Source organism: Chelonoidis abingdonii, chromosome 9 (genome assembly GCF_003597395.2).
Source record: "Chelonoidis abingdonii isolate Lonesome George chromosome 9, CheloAbing_2.0, whole genome shotgun sequence".
NCBI lineage: Eukaryota > Metazoa > Chordata > Testudines > Testudinidae > Chelonoidis > Chelonoidis abingdonii.
In genome coordinates this window covers 33,155,825-33,174,646 of record NC_133777.1, presented here as the reverse complement: position 1 = coordinate 33,174,646, position 18,822 = coordinate 33,155,825, and the positions used below count along the sequence as shown (strand labels likewise).

The 18,822-nt window shown below is 46.9% G+C and overlaps 2 protein-coding genes across 2 annotated transcripts in view; one reads left to right on the top strand and one right to left on the bottom strand.

Annotated features, from left to right (window-relative positions):
• TELO2 (telomere maintenance 2) overlaps positions 1 to 18,822 on the top strand; it is a 308,161-nt gene that overhangs the window by 48,049 nt on the left and 241,290 nt on the right. The gene's annotated exons all lie outside the window — the stretch shown is intronic.
• The window catches only part of IFT140 (intraflagellar transport 140), a 237,089-nt gene that overhangs the window by 8,149 nt on the left and 210,118 nt on the right, over positions 1 to 18,822 (bottom strand). The window contains exons 26-31 of the mRNA XM_075069081.1: positions 6,852 to 7,029; positions 2,774 to 2,964; positions 1,555 to 1,650; positions 925 to 1,057; positions 690 to 833; positions 30 to 158 (exon numbers count right to left, since the gene is read on the bottom strand). Coding sequence (XP_074925182.1) covers positions 30 to 158; positions 690 to 833; positions 925 to 1,057; positions 1,555 to 1,650; positions 2,774 to 2,964; positions 6,852 to 7,029 — 871 coding nt within the window. The remainder of the gene's footprint in view (positions 1 to 29; positions 159 to 689; positions 834 to 924; positions 1,058 to 1,554; positions 1,651 to 2,773; positions 2,965 to 6,851; positions 7,030 to 18,822) is intronic.

Genomic DNA, 18,822 nt, shown 5'->3' with positions numbered 1-18,822 from the left:
AGCTTTATACTTTGCTGAGTGAGAGTTACCTTGTGGTACAACATGACTGCTCTGTCCATTTGTTCCCCCTTCTCTTCATAATAGCAGGCTGCCTCTATCATGTCTTCTGGGGAACTCAGCAGAGCCAGATTCATCAGCTGGTCATCCAGATTGTTCTCCTACTCAAAAGTAAAGATCCATCTTCAAGCAAATACTCTATCTACGATTACTTCCAGCACAGCAGACTTCATAGTGTCATTAATTACCTACCCTACAGTTTTATATTGCCACCCATCACCACTGTATCGGACCACCTTCCATATAAAATCCATAGCAACAGCAAAGTCCCTAGTGAACTTCATGGAGTTTCTGGTCTTCCCTTTTGTGAGGTCAAAACTCTGCATCGGGCAGGATTTTTGGTTTGTTTGTTGTTGATTTGCTTATTTCAGGAGAGGTTTTGGGGGGGAAGGGGACTTTAAAGGGATGTCAGTATTGTGAGTGTCGCATCACAGACCCCTTCTCTCCTAGAAGGTGTGGGTAGAAACCAATATCATCAACTACACAGTTATATAAGCAAGCTGTATGTCATACTTTACATAAGGAGTAGGCCCACGGTAATCTCACAGGTTGGCTACATTTCCTGATGTACGTGGCCTGAGAGATGCCATTGGTAGTGAACTCTTTGCACTCAGGTGTACATGCTGTCATACCTTACATAAGCGGATGGCATTGTTAAATGCCTGGGCCCTAGTGTAGAAGTGCACAGCCTGCTTGATGTCATCCTGGCTCTCATACTGGCGGGCCAGGTGATAGGATGCTGCCCAGTTTCCTGTTTCATTCGCTATTTCAGCAGCCTGAAAAGAGAGCCAGACCCTTCACATCATGCCCAGATTAAACACAAGAACGTGGACTCTTCTGGGAGCAGTGGGAAGCAGGCTGCCTTACCTTCTGGATGTTGCCCTGAAAGCAGTAAACACGGACCAGGGAGAAATAATCCTGAGCTAACTCATAGTATCTTAGTGCGGATTCCATATCTGACTGGCTCTCCAGATACTGTGCCCACCATTTCCACAAGCTCCTAGAAAAGAAACAAAATAAGTGATGATGATGGTAATTAATCATTGGAACACACTACCTGGGGAAGTGGTGGATTTTCTCTCTCTTGAAGTCTTCAAATCAAGACTGGCTACCATTCAAGAAGATGTGCTTTAGTCAAACACAAGTCATGGAGCTCAATACAGGGGAAACTGGATGAAAGTCTCTGGCCTGTGTTACTCAGCTCTCTGTCACAACTCTAGTAGCACTAGCTTGCCAACACAATACAGTGGGGCCCCTTCTAATGAACAAGATTCATGACCAAAGCAGACAAATGAACAAACTTCCAGCACTGCATGGTAGAATGCATCAGCAAAAGTGTTCCCTATTAGCATGTTTCCTTGCTATTGAATTAACCTGGAAAATCTGAACGCCTGGCAGGAAAGTGTTAAAACAAATACTCTCAAACCTGAAACTCCCCCCTCAGGATACCACTCCTTTACACACTTCAGGTAAGGAAGGATGTAACATGGCACTAACTTATCTTTCATCTTGTTGACATAGATCTCCAAGGCTTGTAAATCTTCAGAGAGCATCCTGGGCACCTCAAACCTATGTGTGTCCGATTTCTCATAGCTGTGTAGAAAAAGGGCACATTAGATGGTGGATATCTGTGCTTTGTGGCAAACCGCTCAACTGCTGTTAATCCATTTTGTTTTAGTTCTTTAGTCTCTAGAATTAACAACAATACTAAGAATACTCTGTCCTTATAGAGTGCTTTTCATCAACTGCAGGAACAGGGCCAATATGCCAAGGTGCAGCTGAGATAAGACCAAGGTGTGGAGATCACTGAGATAAAAATGGGTGCAGAAAAATAAAAAATCTTATTTGGGCCAAAGAGCCAACATGCACATTGAAGCCCCCAAAATACCTAGCACAGCTGTACCAGGAATGATTGGGAAGCTCGGTAAGAGATGGTAAAGGCTATTCAATACAGATCTTGTCTCCTCACCTCATACACAAGTCTTCATATTGCCTGCTCATCTCCACTGCAATCTCCACTCTCTAACCCACAGTTGGAAAGTTGCTCCTTTAACTATACTAACCCATCTATCTGCAACTTTCTCCCCTCCTTCTTCCCCATTAATTGAATCACATCTTCTGCTCACATCGCCTCACACACAAAACTCTTCTTTACTCCTGAGCTAGAGCATGTTGTGACCTTACACAATAAGGGAACTATGCATAAAATAAAATTTAAACCAGTATGATGCAGTCTAAAAACAACAACTTCCCCACCAACCAGGATCTCAGCAGCCACTGAATAGAATTCTAAGCGCCACATAAGCATCAGGTTCATAACACATGAGCAAATGTATCCCTGGGGTGCCAGGTAGGTCAAGAACTCTCCAACACAAGGGCTTATGCATACAGCAAGGTGCAAAAGGGAAGGCTGGTCTAGTGGTTAAAAGCATAGGATTTGGAGACAGGAAGTCCAAGTTCTAGTCTTGACTTCACTGCAGACAAGTCAGTTAACCTCTCTGTATCTCAGTTTCCCCCACTGCCAGGTTTATTTCAATCACAATTTGAGATCCTCAGATGAAAGGTGGCAGAAAAGGGGAAAAATGGTTATCTATCAGTAGCAGACAGCCCTACCAATTTTGCCTCTGCTGTCCAAGGCAGCGTGCTAAAACTCGGGATTTCTTGTGTTCAGAACTAAGCTCTAGGTGCTCGGCCTTTTCTACAGGAAGCTGCTTACTAGTTGAGTGCAAGATTGCACTCTGCAGTGGCCTCCAGGTGTTTAGCGTAGTTGTAGTATGTGGTGCGCAGGTGAACCCGATCATGAGTCTCAGCTACTTCGATAGCTTTCTGCCATTGGTCAGAAGCCTGGTAGAACATGTTCAGGAGGTCGTAGCGCTCGCAATTCTTGTACAGCCATTCTGCATCTTCCTGAAAGGAGAGCGAACAAACAGTGAAAAGTTATCTGGATTTGATGAGTACTTTACAGGGATTATAGCTAAGCAGTAATGAGTGATAGCTTTAGGACTGTCTTCTATGATGAGATAACTGGCTCTGTGGATATGGGAAAGCAGGGGATGTGATATGCCTTGACTTTAGCAAAGTTTTTGATACGGTCTCCCACAGTATTCTTGCCAGCAAGTTTAAAAAGTATGGATTGGAAGAACCATAGAATATCAGGGTTGGAAGGGACCTCAGGAGGTCATCCAGTCCAATCCCTTGCTCAAAGCAGGACTAATCTCCAACTAAATGGACTATAAGGGGGATAGAAAGCTGGCTAGATCATCGGGCTCAGCGGGTAGTGATCAACAGCTCAATGTCAAGTTGGCAGCCACAGGGGTCGGTCCTGCCCCCAGTTTTGTTCAACATCTTCATTAATGATCTGAATGATGGATGGATATCACCCTCAGCAAGTTCACGGATGACACTACCGTGTGGGGGAGAGGTGGATAGGGTCCAGAGTGACCTAGACAAATTGGAGGATTGGGCCAAAAGAAATCTGATGAGGTTAAACAAGGATAAGTGCAGAGTCCTGCACTTAGGATAGAAGAATCCCATGCACTTCTACAGACTGGGGACTGACTGGCTAAGCAACAGTTCTGCAGAAAAGAACCTGGAGATTACAGTGGACGAGAAGCTGGATATGAGTCAACAGTGTGCCCTTGTTGCCAAGAAGGCTAACGGCATATTGGGCTGGATTAGTAGGAACATTGCCAGCAGATCGAGGGAAGTGATTATTCCCCTCTATTAGGCACTGGAGAGGCCACATCTGGAGCATTTCATCCAGTTTTGGGCCCCCCACTACAAAAAGGATGTGGACAAACTGGAGAGAGTCCAACAGAGGGCAACAAAATGATTATGGGGCTGGGGCACATGAATTACAAGGAGAGGCTGAGGCAACTGGGCTTATTTAGTCTGCAGAAAAGTGAGGGGGGGATTTGACAGCAGCCTTCAACTAACTGAAGGAGGGTTCCAAAGAGGCTAGAGCTAGGCTGTTCTCAGTGGTGGCAGATGACAGAACAAGAAGCAATTGTCTCAAGTTGCAGTGAGGGAGGTCTAGGTTGTATATTAGGAAATACTATTTCACTAGGAGGGTGGTGAAGCACTGGAATGGGTTACCTAGGGAGGTGGTGGAATCTCCATCCTTAGAGGTTTTTAAGGCCCAGCTTGACAAAGTCCTGGCTGGGATGATTTAGTTGGTGTTGGTCCTGCTTTGAGCAGGGGGTTGGCCTAGATGACCTCCTGAGGTCCCTTCCAACTCTGATATTCTATGACTGTATGATAGGTAGTGCACTTCTGAGCAGTTAATTACTCCAGACCATGGATTGCATTCCATAGTAAAAAGGATTAAGACAGAGGGATTTGGACCTACTAAATATACGTAGACTGGAATATCAGCATTGTGACTGAGAAACTGGATGTTTATGTGAAAATAAAGAAAGCACTCAGATCACAGCATTTACTGGGTGATATTAACCAGGGGTGGGAGATTCATAAAACTCTGGTGACACAACACTAATCCATTTGATAATGGAGGTTATCAAATGGCTCATATTGGAGTAACTTGCTGGCATAACCATTCTGGGCTGCGGTAGGAGAGACCCATTACCCCAGTTAAGGAGTTTGGGAGAGCTTTGCTAACTTTGTAGCTGTTTTCTCACCAACAAGGATTCAGCACTTAGAGATCCCTCTCACTCCACATTAGGTCCCTGAGACACAGATTATGTTCTTAGATTATTAATGCAGACCAAAACCTGATGCCTCTACTTATGTCAAACTTCCACTGACTTCATTTAGAGTTAGAGCCTTAAGATTTGGCCCATAGTGACACAAGCAATAAACAAATTTAAAACTGCTATTTTTAATCTTTGAGAGGGACTCCTGTGTCAAGGACTTTTCCTGCCCCACCCAACTGCTTTCCAGCTGAGCTCTGTGTACAGTAATGGAGATACACTGTGGCAGGACAGAAGGAGAAATTTCTGTTTCCTCCTGATTCCCATTTCTTTTCAGAGAAGAATAAACCCTAGATATGGAAGAGGCCTGTTAGGTCCTACTCTAGACCCTCTCCTTGCTAATGTAGGATTGTTTTCTACAGAACATTTGCTAGTGTTTTTTCCCCCAGACTAATTTTAAATGTCCGAGCAAAGGGCCTTTCCCCACTTCCATTGAGCCTAATAAATCTCACTGTCATGAAACTTTTTACAAATATCCAGCCTGAATTTTCCTAGATATGCCTTTATACCACCCAGAACAATTCCTCCACCATTCATACCCTTCAAATATTTGTAGGTTGTTAGCACATTCTGATCTTAGCCAAATTCTGTATATTCTACTCTTTCAACTCTTTCCTTTTATATATGAATCCATTTCAGGATCCTAACAATTTGAGTTTCTTTTCTCTGAACTTCCTCCTATTCATTCATATTTTTCTGGCAATGAGATGCTTAAATTTGAAAGCAATGTTGCAGTTGCAGTTGCATCATGATGTGTAGACAGACCATGAAATCAAAGCTCCAAGATGTGGTGCCTCTGAAAACTGCGCCCAAAATTGCAATTTCTTATCTAATTCGTGGTCTCCCATGAACCTTGGGTTCTGTTAGCTGTGCTGCTTTCCAGCTTTCTAGTCCCCACTGAGTATGATTTTCCTAATGTATTAACTTGGGTAGAAAATGAAAAGAAGATATATCTTGGAAAAATCCATCTTTTTAACCTCTTGGACCCTTTATTATTTCTGCCCTCCCAGGTATTTGCAATGCTTCTCAATTTAGTATCATCTGTGAATTTTGTTAAAACGCTGTTTAGTCCTTCTTATACAGATTGTTAATGGAGACATTAAATAAGAGCTAACCTGGTACCAGTACATGGCTGCTTATCATTACCCTTACTTTACAGTTCTCCAACTAGTTTTCAGTCCACATGACAACATGACTCTCAAAGCCAGTTTAGGTCCCAATTTTACTGGTGGAGTGAAGATACTATTCAAAGGGCTTGTCTAAACTCTCATAAAAGGTATCCAAAGGGCAAGTTGTATTTTAACATGCCTTAGCTGGTAGAGGGTGAACTGTTGGCTACTTGCTAGGTTTCTCTTCTACCACCTAACACATTAAAATTCAACTTACCTTTTCTACACTCCAGTTTGAAAACGTGAGTTAAAATGTTTTAGCTAACTCATTTTAAGAAGACACCATTTATTTTAGCCTAGACAAGTCCAGAGTGACTAAGGACAGCAGAATCAAGCCCTAAAGTTTGTGAGTCAGCATATCAAATGTTCCACAAAAGTCCAAATATACATTACCTAAATAATGTTTTCCTCATCTGGTATTTTTAATGCTATATATGTTTTTTAAAAACAATCATGTTTGCCTGGGAAGATGCATTTATTATAAACCTATGGTGTTTATGTCATTATTCTGTAATGTCTAGAGGTCTAATTCAGCCACTCATACTGAGTAGTGCCCATAATGCTGACTGTAGAACAAGGTCCTACTCGAGATGAGTAAGTGGCAGAACTGGGCCCTATATGTTTAGAAGGTGTACTCTACCCCCATTATTATTTGTTTCAATATTTCAATAGCGGTAGAAGATTGACTTCCAAGAAAATAACTGTCAGAATTGCCCCTCTTTACTTTTTAGAAAATTAGTATTGCATTTACTTTTCTCCAAGATTTTTGCACCCTGCCCAGGCTTTGCAAAAATACTTGTCATTAGTTACATTGTCTTCACATGCGAGGACACATGCATCTCTCACTCAGATTGCTGACTGAGTCTGGACTTTCCTTATTGCTAGAAAATGGGCAAGTTGCCACAGTAAGCCCTACCAGCATGCCCAGCTGAATCGCCAACATGGCCACTCTGGCTTCCACCTCTGGTTCTTGTTCCGCCTCCCTTAATGCCTTAGCTCCTCTGGCATGACCCATGTTTCCGAGGCAAACTTTGGCAACATCCAGCCTCTGCGTCTTCACACACATGCGAGCCATATTCTCCCACACTGCCTCGCTACAAGAAATGAGAAGGCAAAGGGGATTTGTTATCCTGAAGAACCTCCCCACACGATAGAAACAGGGATGGGATTCGTTGGAGAAAAGCCTTCTCCAGTACAAGGACAGTCCTCAATGTACGCAGAGAATTTGAAAGAGGCAGTGAGAGGGGAAAGAAGCAGTCTGTTAGAACTTTTACACTTACTGTATATAGGCAAACAGATACACTATAAGAAGAGCTTACACACACTTGCTGTGTGGGGACTAAGAGAAATAAAGATGGGCTTCAGACACAAAGATCAGTGCAAGAGCTGAGCTTTCACCAAGTTAAGGGGGTACTGAGAACGAGGATTTTGTTTCAGACTCATCTCTAAACAGAAGCAATTATATTTATACAGACATTTATTATGCAGCCTCTGGGCGGATATGCATCATTTAAAATGTGAAAATTAATGATAATGCCTACAACTGGTAGCAATAGTCTCCAGCCAGGTACTGCCTATCATTTAAAAACAATCTACACAAAAAGGACAGTTAGTTATCTGTTCCGTAACTGGCGTTCCTCAAGATGTGTTGCTCAGGTGTATTCCAGAGTAGGTGTGCGTGCTCGCCACATGCACCAGTGCTGGAAGTTTTTCCCTTAGCAGTACCCGTAGTGGGGTGAGCACCGCTTCGACCCCTAGAATGGCGCCTCTATATCGCTCTATAAGGGAAGCTGCACACTCTCCCCCCCCCCCCCAGTTCCTTCTTGCCAGACAACTCTGACAGAGGGGAAGGAGGGCAGGATGTGGAATACACCTGACCAACACTTCTCGAAGAATGCCAGTTATGCAACAGGTAACTGTCCTTTCTTCTTCGAGTGATTGATCATGTGTATTCCACAGTAGGTGACTCCAAGCTATATCTGATGGAGGTGGGTAAGAGTTTAAGGGTTTCCGGGACGGAGTACCACCCTACCAAACCCGGCGTCATCTTGTGTTTGGGAGACCATCGCGTAGTGCGAGGAAAAGGTGTGGACAGAGGACCATGTGGAAGCTCTACAAGTGTCCTGAATGGGGACATGAGCTACATAGGCAGCCACTGAGGCCTGAGCTCTCGTAGAATGTGCCTTAATGATAGGCAGCAGGGGAATCCCTGCCATGTGCGTATGCACGAGGTGATCCAGCGGGAAATTCAGTGGGTAGAAACTAGTTGCCCCCTCATGCGTTTGGCAGATGCAACGAAAAGTTGCAGGGATTTCTGGAATGGCCTGGTTTGGTCTAGGTAAAAGGCCAATGCCCTACACACATCTAGCATGTGCAGGCGTCGTTCCTCATTAGAAGAATGGGGCTTGGGATAGAGTATCGGAAGGAAAATGTCCTGATCGATATGAAAAGCCAAGACCACTTTCAGCAAAAAAGCCATGTGTGGGCGAAGCTGGACCTTATCCCTGTGGAAGACCAGGATAAGGTGATCGCCACCAGGGCTGAGGTGACCACCACCAAGTACACTACCTTCCATGCTAAGTGGGACCAGAAACACATGGCCAAGGATTCAAAAGGGAGAACCATGAGGCGGGAGAGCACTAGGTTCAGTCCCATAGAGGGACCAGAGGCCTGGTGTAAGGGAATGTCTGATCCAGTCCTTTCAAAAATCAGGATGTCATGTGATGGGAAAAACCTGAGTGATGATGCACCGGAGAGTGGAAAGCCGAAATGGCGGCTAAGTGTACCCTGACCGAGGTGGAAGCTAGCCCCAGGGTTCTAAGGGATAGGAGGTAATCTAGAATAAGTTGGAGCGATGCGGATGATAGGGAAGTACCCCTTTCTCTCGCCCACCTAGAGAACCTAGACCATTTGGTCAGGTAGGTTCGTCGTGTGGCCGGTTTTCTGCTTTCCAGCAGAACTTGCCTGACAATCTCTGAACACTTCCCTTCCTCCTCCTCTAACCATGGAGCAGCTTCGCTGCCAGACAAAGCGCAGCCAGATTGGGATGAAGGAGGCATTCCCCCCTCCTGGGAGAGGAGATACAGCCGAAGCGGCAGGCCACTAGAAGCTGCAGGAGGGTTCCGCACCAATATTGCCGGGCCCGATCCAGGGCTATGAGGATAACCCTCGACTTGTCTGCCTTCACTTTCTGAAGGCATTGCCTATCAGGGGAAAGGATGGAAAGGCATAAAACAGGTGGCCTGACCACCGAATCAGGAACACGTCGGAGATCGCCCCGCTGCCCACCCTGGCCCTGGAGCAGAACTGGGGGCAGAGAGGATTCTGGGTGGTAGCAAAGAAATCTACCTGAGGAGCTACCCACTCTCGGAAGAGCTGCCAGGTGACCTCCCAGTGGAGTGACCACTCGTACTGGTGGGAGAAAACCCTGCTGAGGTGATTGGCTCACGTATTGCGAGTGCTGGGTAGGTGAAAAGCCATAGGTCTAGGGCTTCCTGGCACAAGGCCAAGGAGCGCATGCCCCCCTGCCTATTGATGTAATACATTGTGGCTGTATTGTCCGTGACGTCTCTGACCATCTTTCCCTGTATGTGCGGCCTAAAAGCTATGCACGCCAGGTTCCCTGACATTTATGTGCAGGGACCTCAGGGTCGACCATCTGCCCTGGGTTTGGAAGCTCCCCATATGGGCTCCCCACCCCAGGTCCGAGGCGTCCAACACCAGATCGAATGAGGGAGAGGTCTCTCGGAAGGGAATCCCTTGTAACATGTTGCTCGGGAGGGACCACCATTGCAGGTCGGCTACTATGTTGGGAGGTAACGTGACCACCTTGTCCAGGTTGTCCCTGGCCTGGGAATATTGGGAGGCCAGCCAGAGTTGGAGGGGCCTCATTCTGAGCCTGGCATGTCGCACCACAGAGGTGCATGCTGCCATGTGGCCTAATATTTGAAGGCACACCCTTGCCGTCATCACGGGGAAGGCTGTGACTGAAGCTATGAGACTTTTGAGTGTCTTGCACCTGTAGAGGTCGTGGCCACCACCAAGTCTAACAGCACACCTATGAAGTGTATGCGCTGAACTGGCACTAACGTGGACTTGTCCTCATTTACCACTAGCCCTAGACTCTCGCAAGTGGCCAGCAGAAATTCCATCTGGGCCTGCACCGGGGACTGGGACTTGCTCTTGAGCAGCCAGGTGGGGGGAAATTTGCATCCTGTTCCTCCTGAGGTGCGCTGCCATTACCGCCATGCATTTGGTAAAAACCCTGGGGGCCATGGAAAGGCGAAAGGGAAGGACCGTAAACTAGTAGTGGTCCCGCCCTACCTAGAAGCAGAGGAAGCACCTGTGACCCTCAAAAATATGGATGTGGAAATATGCATCCTGGAGGTCCAGGGCTGTGAACCAATCCCCCGGGTCTAGGGACGGAATAATAGAGGCCACGGAAACCATACAGAACTTGTAATGGACCATAAATTGGTTGAGGTTTCGCAGGTCGAGGATGGGCCTGAGCCCATTTTGCCTTCGGAATCAGGAAATACCGGGAGTAAAACCCTTTTTCCTGGAACTCCCAAGGTACCTTCTCCACCGCACCCAGTGTGAGGAGGCGCATCACCTCCTGGTTTAGAAGGAGGGTGTGTTCCGGGTCCCCGGCGGTGGGAGTGGTGGTGGGGGGCCCGAAGTGAACTGCAACATGTAACTCTTGGAAATGGTGCTGAGGATCCACTGGTCCGATGTTATATGGGACCATTGCACTCAGAAGGCAGATAAACGGTTGCAGAACACAAACTTTATTAACTGGGGGGCTTCCCTGACCATGGGCCCGGTGACCCCCCGACAAAGAGTCAAAAGCACCTCTTCCCCTGCCTCTTGCCCTTTGAGGGGCCAGGTCGTGAGGCCGAGCAGGACTGGCGCTGGGACCTGTGTCTCTGCTCCCTCGGCCTCTTAGGTGGTGGTTCATATTTGCCTCTAGCTGGAGGGGCCAAGGCTTGTGGCCTGGGTTTGTCCTTCGCTGGCGGGACATACAGGCCCAGAGTCTGCAGGGTGGTGCGGGAGTCTTTCATCCCATGCAGACAGATGTCTGTCTGGTCCACAAACAGGGCCTTCCCATCGAAGGGCAGGTCCTGCATGAGGGACTGGGACTCTGCGGACAGCCCCGACAGCGAGAGCCATCATGACCTGCGCATGGAGATGGCCAAGGTCATTGAATGGGCCGCTGTATCTCCCATGTCCGAAGCCGCTTGAAGAGCTGCTTTTGCTGCTACCACTCCTTCATTGGCCAAAGCACTGAACTCCCTCTTGTCCCTTTCCTAGAAGGGGTTCAAACTTCGGCAGGGACCCCCACAAATTAAAATCATACCGGCTCAGTAGGGCTTGATGATTTGCCACCCTGAGCTGGAAGCTGGCCGATGAATAAACCTTCCTGCTGAAGGTTTCCTAGCGTCTTTATCCTTGGGGGTGGGCGTGGGTTGACCATGCCTCTCCTGGTGGTTTACGGACTCCACTACCAGAGAGTTGGGTGCCGGGTAAGAGTACAAGTATTTGTGCCCCTTTGCTGGCACAAAATACTTTCTCTCCGCCTTTTTAGAAATAGGTGTCAAGGAGGCTGGGGTTTGCCAAAGCAAAGTTGATATGTTGGCCACCCCCTGGTGGAGAGTTAAGGCCACATAGCCTGGTGCTGAGGAGGACAACATGTTGAAAAAGGTGTCTGACGGCTCCTCATATCTCCTATCTCCTCAGCCTGAAGGTGGAGATTCAAAGCCACCCGCTTAAGGAGCTCTTGGTGAGCCTTGAAATCTTCCTGCAGGGCGGGTGGTGGTGCCACTGTGGATTCCTCCAGTGCCAGTGAGGGGACCAGCACTGCCCCCAGGGTGTTGGATGGTGCCAGTGGTTCAACCCCCACGTCTGAGCCTGGGTGCGGTGCCGCTGATTTGGTACCAGTTGACTTTTCCCAGTGCCAAGGCGGGGACATAGAGTGTACCTGTGATGCTCCGACCACTGAACGGGGTCTCACCAGTGCAGGTACTTGGGGCCATGGTGCCCACTGACACCACTGCCCCTGCCAAGGCGCCCCTTGCCACTGACCCGATTGGAAACCAAGCAGAGCCGCTTGACCATGGGGGATGGCGCGGCCCGGAGATGGGTGTCTGGGTGCCGAAGCCAAAGTTGCTGAGGAACGCACAGTGCCATATGAGCATCAGGAGTGTCCACGGCCATGTCGGTGCCAACCTTGAGATTTAGACCTCGACGATGAAGACATGTACCCGTCGGAGGTGCTGCTTCCAGATTCCCCCTGGCGACCATGTCTACAATACCTGGGTGCCGACGAAGGTTGAGGGGAATTCCAAGTATGAAGTTTGTCGGAGCAAACACTCGAGTCTGAGCATTGGTGCTGATGGCGTCGAGACCTGCTCCTATAGCTTCAGTGGGAAGAGAAGCGCCGACACCTCTTGTCTCGGTGCCTGCGACCTCTGTTGGAGGACCCTCGAGACTCCCTTTCAGGCGAATTGGCCAACGGAGTGGAAGTCTGGTGCAGGCTCCAGGATGGCCCCTCAGAATGGGTAGGTATCTCGTCCTCGGAGCGGGGGCTATTCCGGACCGGGGAGGGTTGATGGGGTCCCAGCGGTGGCTTCCCTTGGGATCGGGGGTCTGTCTCAGGCGGTGCATCCAGCACCAGAAGGGCGAGGATGTCACACGCTGCATGTGTTGCCTCTGGTGTCGACGGCATTCTCGCCGCAGGACAGGCACGCGCAGACGGGACCGGACTACTCCGCTCAGCGCAAGTCGGAGGTCTGGCTCCTGAGGGGGATCGTGGGCTGCCCAGCTCGGGTCCGGCCTCACTCCTGTCCTCTCGGCGCCGCTGAGTCTTCCCTTGCTTCTTGGCGGGGGAGCAGGGCCGACTAGTGGATGGAGCCTCGCTTCGTACCGATGACGCTGTGCCTGCCGAGTTGGGTCTGCATGCTGGTGCCAGGGCCAATGCTGACTCCATTAGCAGGGCCTCGAGTCAGATCTCTCTTTCACGCTTCGTTCGAGGTTTGAATGATCTGCAGATTTTGCAACACTCTCTTACGTGAGTCTCGCTCAGACAGCGAAGACACAGAAGATGCTCCTGGGCATAGAACTGCGACAAGAGTTGCATGACTTGAAGCCTGCGGCACGGGGCATGCCCCAAGCCAGGCAACTAACTAGAAAAGCCACCTATGAAGAAGAGTTGTACTACTAAGGCTAGAAGCACTACAGCAAAGCTGGAGCACAAAGTTCCGACTATCTTCACTGGCGGCAAGAAGGTACTGAGGGTTCGGGGAGTGCGCAGCTCCCCTTATAGCGCGATATAGAGGCGCCACTCTAGGGGTCGCAGCGGTGCTCTCCCACTATGGGTACTGCTAAGGGAAAAACTTCTGGCACCGGTGCACATGGCGAGCACACACCCTTACTGTGGAATACACATGAGCAATCACTCAAAGAAGAACTCAAGAAAACTCTTGGGTATGCAGATAAGCCTTGCCCTGTGCTGTGAAGCTCAGTGAGCTGGGACTCTGGGGAATTGAATGCAGTTCTTGTGCTGCGGTTTTTGCACTGAAAATGCTTGGCTGCCAGTCTTCCACAGTTCAAGCCAGTAGTTGCATATCAGCTAAACTCAATAGTCAGGATGATGCATAGGAAATATCTGACCAACTATTGTGACTTAATTTAAAATTCAGCCAGAAATCCCAAAAATGCACTAACAGCCAGCTCTGACATGTTTTTATTTCTTTGGATCCTGTGGTGCATATAGTGAGAATTTCCCAGTACTAACACACTGATCTGAAAAGAGCCATTAGCACTAAGAAATCTCTATGAAGCTATAGAAATGACAGTTTTTGCTAGATGCTATCCTCACATCCAGCATTGAAATTAAGGAATAAATACCAGGACACAAACAGTTCATGGTAGATCTCATATTACACCTGAGGATGTTTAAAAAAAAAAATCCCAGAGACAAAATTGACTTTTGTTCAGTCTGTACAGCACCCAGCACAATGGGATCCTGGTCAATGAGGGTTGCACCCTACAGCAATACTCTCTATAAATACATTCAGGGGAAGAACACCAGGGAGGCGCCAGAGCTATTTAAGCTAAAGGACAATGCTGGCACAAGAACAACTGGATATAAACTGGACATCAACAAATTCAGGATTAAAATTAGAAGGTGTCTAACCATCTGAAGGGTGAGGTTTGAGAACAGCTTCCCAATAGGAGTTGTGGGGGCAAACAACTTACTAGCTTTAAGAGAGAACTGGACAAATTCATGAGTCTAGTTGTATGGCAGGGTTGGTTGTGATGGTGGGGATGAGGTCCCTTCCAATTTATGTTTTATGTTCCTAAAGCTCAAGCTTCAGGGCTTCAGCTGGTCACCAGAAGGGGTCAAAATAGGATTCCCCCCACACCCACAGTGCATTCTGGGTTTTTCAATCATCTTCCTCTGAAGGTCAGTGATGACCATGGTTGGAGATGGGACACAGGACAGTGTGATCCAGAGCTCTGAGGTGGAACCAAGTAGTGTCTCTCTCATGCTCAGCTGGCTGGTTTTGGCTTACATGCTCAGGGTCGAACTGATCAATATCTGTGGGGTCAAGAAGGAATTCCCCCCAGGTCAGACTGGCAGTGACTTGGTGTTTTTTAGCCTTCCTCTGCAGCGTTTGGGTGTGGGTCACTTGTGGGATTATTTGGGTGCATCTCATTTAATCAATTCCCTGATATTGCAGGGACCTTGGGCACTAATGCACCTTAGTCCCTCCTATTCTCTGCCTGTGGCACAGAACAGTCTAGTCTCCTGCAAACTGTAATACTTTGATCTCATTTTGGTTGTTGGGTATAGTGTGTGGGTGCTGGTGGACTATAGTATGCAGGAAGTTAGACTAGATATCTGGTGGCCCCTTCTTGCTGTAAACTCTATAACTAATAACAGCAACAATTTAAAGTATAATCAATTTAAAAAAGATGAATTAAATGCAGGATCAAGTCCTGCACCTGCACCTCAGTCTCCTTTGCAGGTTTTGTGATTTTACAATCACATTTTTCTATTTTAAAAAAATGTTTTTCTTTTCCCTCTTGCTGTGGGAAAGACACACACAAACAGGAGGAACTGGCTAAATAGGAAACAGCAAAACAGACTAGACACAACCTACCCTCAGACACACATAGTGGAAAAAAAAAAAAAACAGAAAAATGTTTTCCCCCTAATCTTTCCAATGGGAAGATTGTGTGTTACTTGTAACAACAACAGGTACAAAATTTCCCGGCTGATGTCCTTTTAAATACAGGAGATACCTTTAAATCAGGCCTAGGATTTTACAGAGAAAATTAAACAGAAAAAGATCAGAAATAATAAGTCACAGGCGAATTTTCCATGGTTCAGATGTTTGGTTCAGTTAAAGTGCTAAAATGTTTAGATGCTTATACAAATTTCTTGCACTTGCATTGCCAGGACTGGACATGATGCAAAAACAGATGCCTTTTGCATTATATTGACATGTCCAGTCCCTGCCAGAAAGCAAAAGGTGCATGAAAAAAGGAAAATTAATTGGGAGTTGGGGAAGGGGGAGAGAGATGAGTGAAAAGTCTTATAAAAGTTTCAGGGCCAGATCCTCAGTTACTGTAACTCAGAGTATCTCCACTGATTACAACTATGCTGATTTACATCAGCTGAGGATCTGGCCCTCAGTCAAGTTTTGGGAGATGATTTGGGTATTTTACCTGAATGACTGTCAGCAACAAAAACTAAAACTAGCAACAGCTGAAGAAAATACTTAAAAAAACTAGGCTGCATTTGGGTATCATCTTTGTAACTCATTTGGATACACAAAAAGATTGCACACAATAAAAAGTAAGCTATCAACACAGGAACTAAACACGTGCATGAGTGTATTTCATTAAAGGAGAAATATACAAGTTCATGTGATTCATTTTATGAAGGCTGTAGGATGCTAACAGAAGCTGCCAATTGCTGCCTTAATCTGTCTAGTGGAACAGGACTACATGTTGGGGTCTGTCAGTCTGAAGACAGCATATCTTTGAAAGGGAATAAAGATATTAAGAGTCTGACTTGCCCATGTCCCACAATGTACTTATACAGTCACTGAATTCAAAAAACAGGAGAGTATTCAAGCAATCCTATTTAGAATCACAGATAGATCATGTTTCTGATTAACTCAGCCACTGCCATACTAATACCCTCTCCCCCCTCCACTCCTTCATTTTCACACCATTTCAAGAATAAATTGATAGACTCCGTAGCAGTATGTCATTAAAGAGACACTAAGTAAGTAAAGTGGATATTAAGGAATAGTGACAATAAGGAAAACACCACACTAACTCATGGTTTATATGAAGATATCCAGGATGTCATACATTGTCAGGTAATCAGGGGAACCCTTCAGGATCTCCTAAATACTCCCTCCCCCAGCACTGGACAGCTTATCAGGAGGTGGATTGCACACACCAACTTCAGCACTGAAGTCAAATTTGGCTGGACATATCTGACCTTTGGAAATGTGTATTTTGGTTAAGGGACATTCGGGTAATTGAAGATTGACTCTACTGACACAAGGAAATATTAACACCATTTGGGAAATTCATAACATTGCAATGGAGTGGCCCACAAACACAAGTCTGGATCTGTCTACGAACATAATGCCTGCCCCCTTTGATCACAGTGCTCCCTACCCCTCATCCCTCAGAATGACTGAGAGAATGTTTTGTCTAACTAATCTGAACCTCATCCATAAAAAGGAGTTCACATTTTCCTGGCAGAACTAAGACCTCTTTGTACGAACTGGGTTTAGATTCCCTAGCAAAACCCTCTTCCAGCCCTATCCTGGAGCTGCTTCTTTCCTGACGGCACCTACCTCTCAACAAGAGCACTCTTCATGGTAGGGATTTATGCCTGTGCGCCTTCATGCTTCCTTGCTACAGCACTTTATGGAAAATCAGCTTGCACTTTTACTTCCAGCAGCTAAACTCTGCACTCCATGCACTACACTCTGCTACAGGCCATGAAAACTGCAACTAAGTCCTCACCCTGACATGTTTGTGGGCATCATGTTTTTGGCATATAAGAAAATAAAAGGTTCTACTAACTTCCCGTGTATTTCACAGTTAACATCATCCCACATTTTAACCAGTTATGTTTGCCTAGAGGAACTGATCAACCAAAATACATCCACTCCCAATGCAGGCAATGCACTTGTTTTTTGTTGTTGTTGTTTTGTTTTTGGCAAAAATTGCCTCATATGCATAAAAAATTGATATAAGGTGTGGCATCTGAAAATCTGTATCAATATCTTACATCTAATAGTATCTCTTACCCCAAAGGATCCCAAGTGTTTTGCAAAAATAAACTGATATATACTATACATAGGATTTCTTTATCCACCACTAAAATGCAGCTACATCTAGGTTGGAACACTGGAGCTGTTTAACAACACACAGAAACACTAACGAGTGTAGGTTGGTAAGTGAGAAATATTGTATTCATCTGAAACTGCAGGGGGAATTCAGGGAGGGATACTGTAACTCCCAGCATTGAAATATGGCCAGGACACTGGGATTAACCTTTCCACAACTCTTGCTAACTGGCCATGGAATCTTTAATGATACCAGATGGCCAATGTGACGGGTCTCCTCCAGCGTGCCACCTAGAAATGGGGTACCACTGAGCCCTCTCACCCACCAGCCTGGGCTCCCGTTCACACTGTACCGCTGTGACAAAGTTGTAAAGCCCTCCAGCCTGCACTTTCACCAGCATTCACACGAGTAGGGACACACCTAGCTGCAGTTACATGCAGGCTCTCTAACCATCAGCATCCCAGCCTAGGATCCCACAGCACTACCATGCTGCCCTGGTTAAAGCTGGCCAGTATATGAGTTTAATATCTGGTCCGCCTCAACGTGGGGGACAATGCACACTTGTGCTAACCAAACAGAGATTTCCCCCTAGCATTCCAGTCAAAGCTCACTGATTTAGATTAAAACAAAATAAGTTTATTAACGATAAAAGATGGATTTTAAGTGATAACAAACAGATCAAAGCAGATTATCATGCAAATAAACAAAAACCCAAACTAAGCTTAATATACTAAATAGATTGGTTATGACTAGCAGAGTCTCACCCTAACTCAGGGGTCAGCAACCTTTCACAAGTGGTGTGCCGAGTCCTCATTTATTCACTCTAATTTAAGGTTTCACGTGCCGGTAATACATTTTAATGTTTTTAGAAGGTCTCTCTCTGTAAGTCTATAAACTATGTTGTATGTAAAGTAAACAAGTTTTTTAAAATGTTTAAGATGCTTCATTTAAAATTAAATTAAAATGCAGCTCTTATCAGTTTAGTGCAGTGGTTCTTAACCTGGGGTGCAAGCACCCCCTGGGGCAGGGCTGGTGCAAGGATATTTTGCGCCCTAGGTGAAACTTCCACCTTGTGCCCCCCTCCCCTTGCACATCGGTTCGTTGAGGGGCAAATCCCAACAAGTCTTTATAGACCCCAGGGGTCAGCCATGCCCAGGAGCTGCTCCTCAGACCAGGTTTCCCCCTCCCTGCCCTGGAGGTGGCACAGCCCCCCCTCACACACAAACCCTCCCCACCCCGGTGGCCCCTGCTCTGAGTCCACTCACTGGCTTTGCCGGGCTTGGGCCTCTGCAGCAGCTCAGTAGGGAGAAGCCGCCTTCCAGAGGCACTGGAGAGCCAGAGTGTCCCACTTGCAGCAGCAGCGAGCCTCAGTCATGGAGGAGTTGGCGTGGTACAGGAGGGCAGCAGCCCTGCAAAGGCGCCGGTGCCGCTAGCGGGGAGCAGCTGCACCCCCCTGGCCCCTCTTGCCCAGGCTGTGGCCCAGCGCCCCCTGCAGGCTGCAGTGG